This window comes from Eriocheir sinensis, chromosome 58 (assembly GCF_024679095.1).
Source record: "Eriocheir sinensis breed Jianghai 21 chromosome 58, ASM2467909v1, whole genome shotgun sequence".
Taxonomy (NCBI): domain Eukaryota; kingdom Metazoa; phylum Arthropoda; class Malacostraca; order Decapoda; family Varunidae; genus Eriocheir; species Eriocheir sinensis.
This window is the reverse complement of record NC_066566.1, coordinates 5,859,254-5,871,222: the sequence shown is the minus strand read 5'-3', so window position 1 is coordinate 5,871,222 and position 11,969 is coordinate 5,859,254. Positions and strand designations below refer to the sequence as shown.

Here is an 11,969-nt window from a genome sequence, read left to right as displayed (position 1 = left end):
GCCAGCGCGGACCCCAGCCTCTCCCCTACCCCCCGACACCACCGACACCACAGGTCACCCCCACAGCCATCACAGGACACTACACCACCACCACCAGACCCCCAATATATCACTACCCCCACAATCATCCTCTCCAAGCTAACTTACGCCTCCCCAGCCTGGTTTCCATCCCTCAACACCACCCAGCGCCGCCAGCTTGAGAGGGTACAGAAGTGTGCGTGTAGGCTTTTCTTGGGCCCGTCTTACTCCACCTATGACGAGGCCCTTGACGCCCTACACCTGCCCACACTTCAAGACCGCTACCAGCACCTCCTCCAAAAGTTTGCGGTACAACTACTAAATCACCCGCGCCACCGTGACCTGCTACCAGACACTGCGCCTCCCTCTCGCCATGCCGTCACACACAGCAATTTACTGATACTTATATGTGCGAGGACGGAACAAGAAGAGCCCCATCCCTAACACTGTAAATTTAATAAACAAGCAGTAACCATATGAGATTAATATTCATATTATATTAGATTACTTTATATTATAAAATTTAAGTTTATATTTATATTTTATGTACACTAATGTACTTATGTTTAACATGTAAATTTTCAGCCTCTGGCTCCTCACCATATGAATAAACCGTTTATTATTATTATTATTATTATTATTATTATTATTATTATTATTATTATTATTATTATTATTATTATTATTTACATAGCACCACACTGCCACTATCACCACATGACACTACCACGGACGCCTGCCAACGCCTCCGCCATAAGAGTACCGTCACGAGCCAATATATTACTAGATCAGAAGGTGGACGGATACTGACAGCGGCGGGACATCATCTGACTACACGACAACGACCTAAGTTCCTCCACAAAGCACCATATTTTAACATCTCCGTCTTCCCTGCTATAGACACTTGCCTGCGCCACAACGGGCTGAGGTCGACTATCAGGCCCTACCCAAGATCGAAATAAGTACTTACTTCGATCTTGGCCCTACCAAGAGAGCCTATAGGCACCACAGACAAAAAACAAAACAAACAAAAACGGAAAGACAATACCATAGCGCGGCAGTGTTGAAAGCGGCTTTTTACTATTAAGATAATATTTTGGTATCCATACACCCAGGGACAAGTTGTTTCAAAAAGTGTCATATATACTGGTGCACACGTAAAAGAGAGAAAAGTACAGAGCAGCGATACTGCGGTGCTGGCAGGAGCGTGGCACTGTGAGTAATTATGTGATATTTTACCCGTTATACTCTCCCTTTGTCGGACATCACTTGCCAAGGTGTGTAAAAATGATAAATAATCTTGGGGCTTTACAATGCCATGGGAACAAAGGAGGGGACTAGAAGGCTTTGGGGCAGCAGGACCAGCCTCCGGCAGGCCTCGGCGGCTTACTGAGCGCCTCGATTGTTCCAGCAGGAAATAAGGACTGGATATGATGCTATTAATGACAGAAAAGGTCAAACGCGGAAGCCAGTGCTTAGTAATTCTTGGAAAGAGAAATACTCGGTCGAGCTGGAAAAAGTAAAGGGTTTAATTGAGCCAGCAATGTAAAACACAAATGTAAAGTGGTTATTCTGCTCTAATTAGAAAGACTAATTAAGGGTGAAGCATGCTGTTATTTGCGGAAAAATAAATATTCTGGTTCAGGATTATGAGAAGATATCGAAGACATGTTGGACGAGAAGCGTGTGAGCGAAAAAAGACAAACACACACAGGTACGCGCGACACAACCCACGGCGACAAAGAGGATGGACGATAACGATGAACAGGAACAAAAATAGAACAACTCTTTATCATGAAAGGTGTTTAGAAATTTAACGTTATCAAAAACTTCTGTTCAAAATCATTACAGAGAAATCAAGAAAACTAGAACTATGCAACAACAGTGGGTAATATTTTGACAATCTCTCTCTCTCTCTCTCTCTCTCTCTCTCTCTCTCTCTCTCTCTCTCTCTCTCTCTCTCTCTCTCTCTCTCTCTCTCTCTCTCTCTCTCTCTCTCTCTCTCTCTCTCTCTCTCTCTCTCTCTCTCTCTCTCACACACACACACACACACACACAAACACAAACACAAACACAAACACAAACTCACACACACACACACACACACTATTTCCTAATGAAAAACAGCTTCAGATTCCGTATTCTATTACGGGGGGGGACCAAATATGTTTCCCCACTTCTAGTGTCTTGTTGGCTTTAACACTTTCTTCTTTAATTGACATCCACCTATATGTACATACATGCATACACACATTCAGCAACACCATCCTACTATAACTTAACTACGCTCACGCCCTCAGACTCATCAGACACTTATATTCTTAATAAAACCAAAGACACAAAACGGTCCTCTGCAGCGTCTCCTTCGTGGTGACGCCACGCGAGCAGGCGCTGAGAGGGGCCGGTCCGGCGGGCGAGGCGCCGGCCTGCAGGTGCGCCGGGGTGCCCTTGGCGGTGCCGATGGGGGGAAAGTAGCCACGTGGAGGTCTGTGGACGCGAAGCATCCCCGCGAGGAAGGGACCCCACAGTGATGGCGGTGCCAATGGGGGGGGGAGGTACCATAGATAGAGTTATAGGTAGGAAGTGTTCGGCAAGGGGGTCCCTAGACGACATCTTGCATCTATGTCGCTCAGGTTCACTGCCTTCTACCCGGGTCTTCTGCCTGAACACAAGTTCTTTGCAGCTTGTGTTGAAGCGGAGCACTGAGGGGAGGCTGCGAGCATGATGGACAGGAATGGAAGATGGCGAGCGGCCGACACTCCCTGTCCAAGGCTCTGTGTGGCGGTCTGCGGACGCGAAGGATCCCCGCGAGGAAGGGACCCCACAGGGGAGGGAGGGGGGGGGGCATAGATGTAACGGTCTGCGTACGGAGCCCGTGTATGTCGGTAAATGTGATAAATGACATAACCTGCACCCCTTGTATGTCGGTAAATGTGATAAATGACATAACCTGCACCCCTTGTATGTCAATAAATGCGATAAATGAGATAACCTGCACCCCTTGTATGTCAATAAATGCGATAAATGAGATAACCTGCACCCCTTGTTTGTCAATAAATGTGATAAATGAGATAACCTGCACCCCTTGTTTGTCAATAAATGCGATAAATGAGATAACCTGCACCCCTTGTATGTCAATAAATGCGATAAATGAGATAACCTGCACCCCTTGTATGTCAATAAATGCGATAAATGAGATAACCTGCACCCCTTGTTTGTCAATAAATGCGATAAATGAGATAACCTGCACCCCTTGTTTGTCAATAAATGCGATAAATGAGATAACCTGCACCCCTTGTATGTCAATAAATGCGATAAATGAGATAACCTGCACCCCTTGTTTGTCAATAAATGTGATAAATGAGATAACCTGCACCCCTTGTATGTCAATAAATGCGATAAATGAGATAACCTGCACCCCTTGTATGTCAATAAATGCGATAAATGAGATAACCTGCACCCCTTGTATGTCAATAAATGCGATAAATGAGATAACCTGCACCCTTGTATGTCAATAAATGCGATAAATGAGATAACCTGCACCCTTGTATGTCAATAAATGCGATAAATGAGATAACCTGCACCCCTTGTTTGTCAATAAATGCGATAAATGAGATAACCTGCACCCCTTGTATGTCAATAAATGCGATAAATGAGATAACCTGCACCCCTTGTTTGTCAATAAATGCGATAAATGAGATAACCTGCACCCCTTGTATGTCAATAAATGCGATAAATGAGATAACCTGCACCCCTTGTATGTCAATAAATGCGATAAATGAGATAACCTGCACCCCTTGTATGTCAATAAATGTGATAAATGAGATAACCTGCACCCCTTGTATGTCAATAAATGTGATAAATGAGATAACCTGCACCCCTTGTATGTCAATAAATGCGATAAATGAGATAACCTACACCCCTTGTATGTCAGTAAATGTGATAAATGAGATAACCTACACCCCTTGTATGTCTGTAAATGTGATAAATGAGATAACCTACACCCCTTGTATGTCAATAAATGTGATAAATGAGATAACCTACACCCCTTGTATGTCTGTAAATGTGATAAATGAGATAACCTACACCCCTTGTATGTCAATAAATGTGATAAATGAGATAACCTACACCCCTTGTATGTCGGTAAATGTGATAAATGAGATAACCTACACCCCTTGTATGTCTGTAAATGTGATAAATGAGATAACCTACACCCCTTGTATGTCAGTAAATGTGATAAATGAGATAACCTACACCCCTTGTATGTCATTAAATGTGATAAATGAGATAACCTACACCCCTTGTATGTCAGTAAATGTGATAAATAAGATAACCTACACTCCTTGTATGTCAGTAAATGTGATAAATGAGATAACCTACACCCCTTGTATGTCAGTAAATGTGATAAATGATATAACCTGCACCCCTTGTATATCAGTAAATGTGATAAATGAGATAACTTACGCCCCTTGTATGTCAGTAAATGTGATAAATGAGATAACCTACACTCTCTTCTGATTGGTGGTCATTTTTCTCGGATACTCCCTCTCTCACCCCTCCCTCCCTCCCTCTATCACCCCTCCCTCTCCCTCCTCATTATCTCTCCCTCTCCCCAATTCTCCCTCCCGTCCTTCCCTTTCTCCCTTCCCCCCTTCACCTTCCCCCTCCCTCTCCTTCCCTCTCACCCTCTCTCCATCCCATTCTCCACCCCATTCTCCCTCTTCCTCTCCGTCAAGCACCACATTCCACTATGAAAAACCTAACCGGCAAAGAATCACCCAACCACATCAAATGAGCCGCGGTGAGGTTCGAGGGCCCGCGGGGAGATAGCAATAATGTACACAACGGTGCAGTATCATCTTGCTCACAGACAAAGGAAAGGAAAAAAGGAAGGCCCTCCCCCCTCCCCCGAGTAAATACAGCCACTTCCTCTTGCCTGACCTTACGCGGGATTGAACTAGAAATTAATCCAAGTACTTGAGGAAAAAAGAGTAAGGCTATGATCCCCTGTGTTTTATTTTTGATTAAGTGTTTTCGTTGTATTCACTATAATGAAAATACACTGAAAGGATTTATTTCCCTTGCTCTCCCCGAGACTTAGGACTCCAAACAAGCAAAGATACAGGAAAAATGTAATGTTAGATAATGCAAAAATCATGCGAGTACATCAAACGAGGAAATTAAAAATGGCATAGTAATTGCTTTTTTTGATATCTCACTGATCCCCCTTAACCACTAATCTTTTATGACTCAGTGAAAGTAAAATATTAGAACCTAACGACTCCTCAAAAAGCCAGTTGGTCTATAGAAGCAGGGCTCTTGAAAACCAAGTATGACCTATCCTCTTTACCCATGACTTGTCTAACCCACGCAACATTTGTCCCACGCCCTTCCACACCTCTCCTCCTCTTACCCCGCCACGCACACTGCTCACTCAGGGACACGGTACCTGCAGAGATGAAAAGAAGCAGGTATAAGTTAAAGAGCCTTGTCAGAGTATATTAATGAGCATGATACTAACAATATCAATAAAGATGGTGATGTTAATAATGAAAATAATAATAGTCGAAGTAATAATACAAACACTGGTGGTAATGGTAATAATGATAGCAGTTATGATAATACTAGTGATACCAACAGTGATGATGATGATGATGATGATGATAGTGTGTGTGTGTGTGTGTGTGTGTGTGTGTGTGTGTGTGTGTGTGTGCCCTTCACCCCTCACACTCTGGCCTCCCACACGCCTCCCAACCATGCACAATTTTTATCTTCAGCTTCACCGCGCATCGCCCCTTATTTCCTTATTCATCCGCCAATCGTTTATTCCTCGCTCTGGCAAACCCATGACTGCTCTCCTTTACCATCGACTCGCTTACCTTCCGCGAATGGCTCGTATTTCCTGACACATTGCACACTTTTCCTTCGCTCAACAGGTAAATCGGCTAATTGTGCTCCATCTGCTCACTGATGATTTACTTTTGCCATTCGATATCTGTAGTTTTCCTCTCTTATATTTTTCGGTGCGTAAAATCCCACCTTCCCCCTGCGTCCGCCCTTTCATCTGTCCGGAGCCCTCTGCCCCCTCAGCGAGCGTCGAATAATCAAATGAAACAATTAATTACCGTCAATAATCTATGTATTACGCCCTCGGATTTTCTGTTCGGTCGGCTGCCGAGGGATAGCTAAAAACTGGGTCACGTATTGGGCAGTGGAAAAGTGGAAGAAAAAAGGCATATATGTATCTGATGCAAGCACAGAGGAAGATTATAAATGCAAGTTAGAAGGACTTTTAGATGATAAGGGAGGTGGTAAATGAGTAGTATTAAGAAGTAACCATTTGTAGGTCGTTGGGGCCCCTGTGGTCTCCCTACATCCTTGTGTATCCATGTGGCTTTGCGATCATCGGTAAACAACTGAGCTGGGAATGTCGGAAAAGAAATTAATGGGAAGGGATGGGAGGAAATGGTAGGGAAGTGATAGAATGGGAATGGAGAGGAAAGGAAGAGAAGGAAAGGGAAGGGCAGGGGAGGAAAAATCAGGAAAGGGAAGGGAAGGGAAGGGAAGGGAAGGGAAGATAAGAAAAAAGAAACGGAAAGCAAAGCAAGGGAAGAAAAGTGAGGGACGGGAAGGGAAGAGTAGGGCACACGAACACTCGGGGCGCACAGCAATATCAGGAAAGGGACACACTGCGCTACACAATATTTCAGACTAAATTTGTACAGCGGCTTTAGTTTTGTTGAGCCACCCTCCCCAGCACGGCGGTGACGGGCCGAGACGAGCACCGCCAACGCCAGGGCCAGGCGGGGGAAGGGCAGGCTAATCTGATCTTACAGTGACAGCTCCGGAGGCACCTTAGTGAGTATGCCTCCCTACGCACTTCCTAATTCACATACACGGCCTCCATGACCTACCTCGATAAACGCGCGGACACACAAACATACATTCATAGACACACACACACACACACACACACACACACACACACACACACATACACACACACACACACACACACGCGCGCGCGCGCAATCCCCCCTCCCCCTTTCACACACTCACAAGCGCACACACACACACACACACACACACACACACACACACACACACACACACACACACACACACACACACACACACACACACCCACACACACACACACACACACACACACACACACACACACACACACACACACACACACACACATGCCCCCCCTCCCCCCCCACACACACGCAATCCCCCACCCCCCTTTCACACTCACACACACACACACACACACACACACACACACACACACACACACACATACAAACACCCACGCAACTAACCCTCCACACACACACACACACACACACACACACACACACACACACACACACACACGCGCGCGCACACACACACACACACACACACACACACACACACACACACACACACATACAAACACCCACGCAACCCTCCCTCCACACACACACACACACACACACACACACACACACACACACACACACAAACACACATGCAAACACCCACACACACACACACACACACACACACACACACACACATGGAAACACCCACACAACTTTCCCTTCTCGACACACACACACACACACACACACACACACACGCACACACACAGTACATTTTATATGGAAACAAAAATTGCAACAATTGTTGTACTGTTTCTAAAGAAATTTTTGGCTTAGTGAGGATTTCTGAAAAAAATGTTTCATGTCGTTGTACAAAATACGGTACACCTCTACATACACTGACGCAGCAGAGAAAAGGCGAAAATTCTGCAATCGTACACTGCGTTGTTTCAGGACGGTAGTCAAAATTACAAAAATACTTCGTGGAATTTCGTTAAAATTATCAACAAAATTTTGATTCGAAAGCTTCAGTCTCATTCTTCTCTCAAGAAATGTCACAAAAGTTTTAAACACAAAACAGACATTGCTGTAATCCGTTATCTGCTCGCATTTATTTCGCATTTACTAAACGAAATGGTTGACCTCATCCACTCGTTCAGGCTAACTCACTGCTGTACTCCGCGACAGAGGCTGACCCTGGATACCCTCCCGAGCGGCATCCCGCGGGCGCGTCACTGAGCCGCCAAGGGAACCACTCGTGCCCTCAAGCCCCTGTGTTTGGTAGCACTCGGTGGCGGCCACACATTCTGGCAGCAACGTTTAGTGAAGCTAACAACGTTACATAAACATCTGCTACAAACATATATATATATATATATATATATATATATATATATATATATATATATATATATATATATATATATATATATATATATATATATATACGTATATATTACAAATATTCTTCACTCATATTCTCTTGTTTGGTAGTCTTTTACGTCCCAGTGTGGTGAGAGTCTCCAGCGGGGTTCAAAACGTAACACAAATGGTTACATTGAAAATTGGTCTCACTATTTCTCAGAACTTCATTCTCTTCTTATAAATCATTTAGGCTTCTAAATTTGTTATACATACATCGGCTTTTAATCTAACTCACTGAGTTAAAATTAAGGAAAAATGAATATTCATCAAAGGATCAACAGCCGATCAATTAGATTCCGCATCAAACTTTCATCAGTATTCAGTTATTCATGCGATTACCTTCTTCCGTTTACTGCACAGAAAAAAGCGATAATTACAGTGAAGAAAAAATACACTGGGGACCCGATGAATATATTTTTTTCAACTCTACAAACGTCTTTTCTTTCACCTCGGCATTACCACCTAAAAGAGCCAGTAAACAGCGATTTTAAATATTTCATGGCGAAACAATATTATTGGGACCTCAGGTTATTTTAAACTTTCTGCGCCTGACCAATGAACACGGACGCCAAAGTTGTCACCCTCAGAAAGATCAAAGCAGCTTAAATAATTTACTATTGCCTCATCCTCCTTTATCTGCTCGCCACATTCTCACCCTTGTAAGACCTGCATGCCGCCCCCTCGTCACTATCAACACACTGAGGCATCACTCGACATGGAGCGTCACGCCGCCGACATGCAGCAGGTGAAGGCCGACAGAGATAGGATGCGCAGGTGTTTTATGTCTCGTGATGGGGAGCTTCGTGGGTCAGTGGTCACCTCACCCTACATGCTTTTCTTCCCTGTTTTTAAATAAGACGAAAGGCCAAGAAAAAAAATAGCCTGAATAAAGCTACTCCCAAAGAGATCAATAGAGAACACATGCTTGTCATTTTAGTTCAAGAGGTGCCTTCATTCTTCCCTCTCGTTGGAATTGAAACCGCAAAAAGGAGGATTTACAGTGTATGAAAAGCTGTTCCAGATCATGAAAGAGATCCTGCAATATGAAGCTTGACGATGTATGGGTAATTCCTTTACTTCCTCCTCTTGAGCCGCCACGCACAGGCAGCAGAAACATTTGGCTCTGAACATGCAGTCACGTGGCGTTTCAGGGACAAGTGTGTCGATTCAGTGGCCCTAAATAGCCTCGGAACATGGCGGCGCGACGCTCAACATGCAGGCAGTGGAAGGTTCCTCTGAATAATGCAGGGAGAAAAAATACGTTCGCTAACCATTCTTTATTCCCTGGAGCTGTAACGTTAGCACACACCACATCCTTCACGGGGTACCAAGACCCGACTGCTGAAATATACATGCTTGCTGGGAACGCGCTGGTAGAGCCTACTGGGACTCCTTCCATTTATCAGTTGCCTTCAGTGGATTAAATATTAAATGTGGCTTCAATATTTTAGCTTCACCTCGAGCAAGAGCGTGTACGCCCTTAAGGCTGAAGGTATTTACTATTTTCTCGATACAGGAGGAAACCCACTAATGAAGGTCGATGGAATCCATAACGCGTCATTTGGTCCATGTCTCACGAGTCTGCGCCTAAGAAAAAACAGAATCAAAACAAAGGCAAGCGGCCCAAAGCCCATCTCCCAAAGGGTAGCCCCGCATCTCCGCTGAGGCTGGCGCTGAGGCTGGTCGATGGCTGCGTGCTCAAAGGTAACGGTGCACCAGGACTGAGCCTCAGGGGCTTCTGCAGGCACTGAGGATTACTGCCTCTGGATTAGGGCAAGCAGAGAAGAGTATCAAGACACCTCTCCATCCGAAATTGACCTCTCTTTAGGCCACTCTTCACTCTTTTCATATATTTTGCCCTTGAGCTGATTCCTTTACTGTAAAAACAAACCTCGCAAGGCATTTATAAAGAACTGAATAAATATACGACATGCGACACGGCTCACGCCCTGAATAATGTTGTCACGGCTTTCCAGTAATACAGCGAATCATTTAACGATTCACCGGCTGCCATCAAAGCAAGGAATAGTGTTTGTCAGACGACAAACGATATTTATTATCAGATCAAGTCAGCAATAACGGTTGTCGGAACCCGAGTACGTCGTTCATCACTCGGCACTGATTTCACGTCTTTGTCCTTGCTCGGCGTCTTGCTGAGAGGTAGAACAGACTTGCCTTGAGCGGCGCGGCGTTGCTTCAGGCATGGCAGGCGTGTAAGGGCGACACACACGCCAGGCTCAGCGGCCCCGCCAGGAAGGCATCACTCACGCCTGGCTGACTCGCTCTGCACGACGAACCATCTTCCGCCTCACTGCAGCACGGCGGCCTTTGCTTTGACGAGTTGTTACGCCCGCCAACCGCCCCCTCCTGACCCCACCCATCCACCCCAGGGCACTCCACACCCCACATACACCCAACCCAGCCACTCCAGAGCCAGGAATCCACTCCACAATCCCTCCACGACCCAATCCAGCCACCCCAGGGTCAGGCATCCACTCCGCACCCCCTCCATGACCCCAGCCAGCCACCCCAGGGTCAGGCATCCACTCCACACCCAATCCACGATCCCATACGGCCACCCCAGGGCAAGATATCCACTCCACACTCCGACCACTACCCCACCCAGCCACCTCAGGGCAAGAAATTCACTCCACACCCCCACCACGACCCCATCCAGTCACCCCAGAGCATAGCATCCACTCAACACCACGACCACCACCCACCCACCCACCCAAGAGCATAGCATCCACCCCACACCCCGTCCACGACCCCACTCATCCACGACCCCATTCAACCCACACCCTCACCTCTAACATCCCACCCATCCCATCCAAATTTAAACATCCACCCCCACCCACTCCATGAACTCCACCTGACCCAACCACGGCAAGACACCCATCCTCTACCCCTTCCACAGTCCCACCAAACCCACCCAGAGAAGATATCCACCATCACATGACCTGCTCCATATCACTCAACTTTATATTAAAACTCCGAATGTTACGTCCCTTTCCCGTACGCTGTGTAAGACAAAAAAAGTATCGATATGTACTTATTCGCTGTCTTGAGTACATGAAGTTAAAAAATCCATCATAATCTAATACGACACTTTAACGAAGAAGCCTGTCGAGTCAATACAAAATGCCATCAGAGACTAAAACAAGCAGCATGCAGAGAGGAGAGAGCGCCAGTTTGCAACCCCGTGTCAGGTCCTCTGCCTCCATATGAATACAAAGTAGGAATATAACTATGAGAGTAATATAAGTCTTAAGATGCTCGTAACGATTTCTGGGCCAGCTGGATAGTGGCCGGGAGCCCTCACTAAAACCACAGCCCCGAAGTAGTGATTCACAGTTCCCAACCACCAAGGTCACCTCTTCTTCCTCTGCTTTACTGTCCCAGCTTTCATAACTTCCTCCTCTAAAGAGTGCCTTGGATAACCATATTCCCCTTATCTATCTACAGCCAGACCCAGACAGGAGTTGCATATTATTTGGGTCGTTGGATAAAACCGCAGCCACCTCCTTTCCCTGCTACTCTCCAAGCTTTCATAACCCCCTCCTCTTAGCGTGCCTTGGTAACTATATTTCCCTCATCTATTTGAAGCCAGACCCAGACAGGAGCTGCATATTATTTGGGTCCCAGGATAAAACC

General features: G+C 45.7%; 1 protein-coding gene across 1 annotated transcript; it reads left to right on the top strand.

The window, feature by feature from the left end:
* The first annotated feature begins 9,883 nt into the window (after positions 1 to 9,883).
* On the top strand, positions 9,884 to 11,058 carry LOC126984987 (uncharacterized). Its single transcript, XM_050839216.1, has 2 exons — positions 9,884 to 10,019; positions 10,706 to 11,058. Exons 1-2 carry the CDS (start codon positions 9,884 to 9,886, stop codon positions 11,056 to 11,058), a joined length of 489 nt encoding a protein of 162 aa, XP_050695173.1.
* Positions 11,059 to 11,969: the final 911 nt, after the last annotated feature.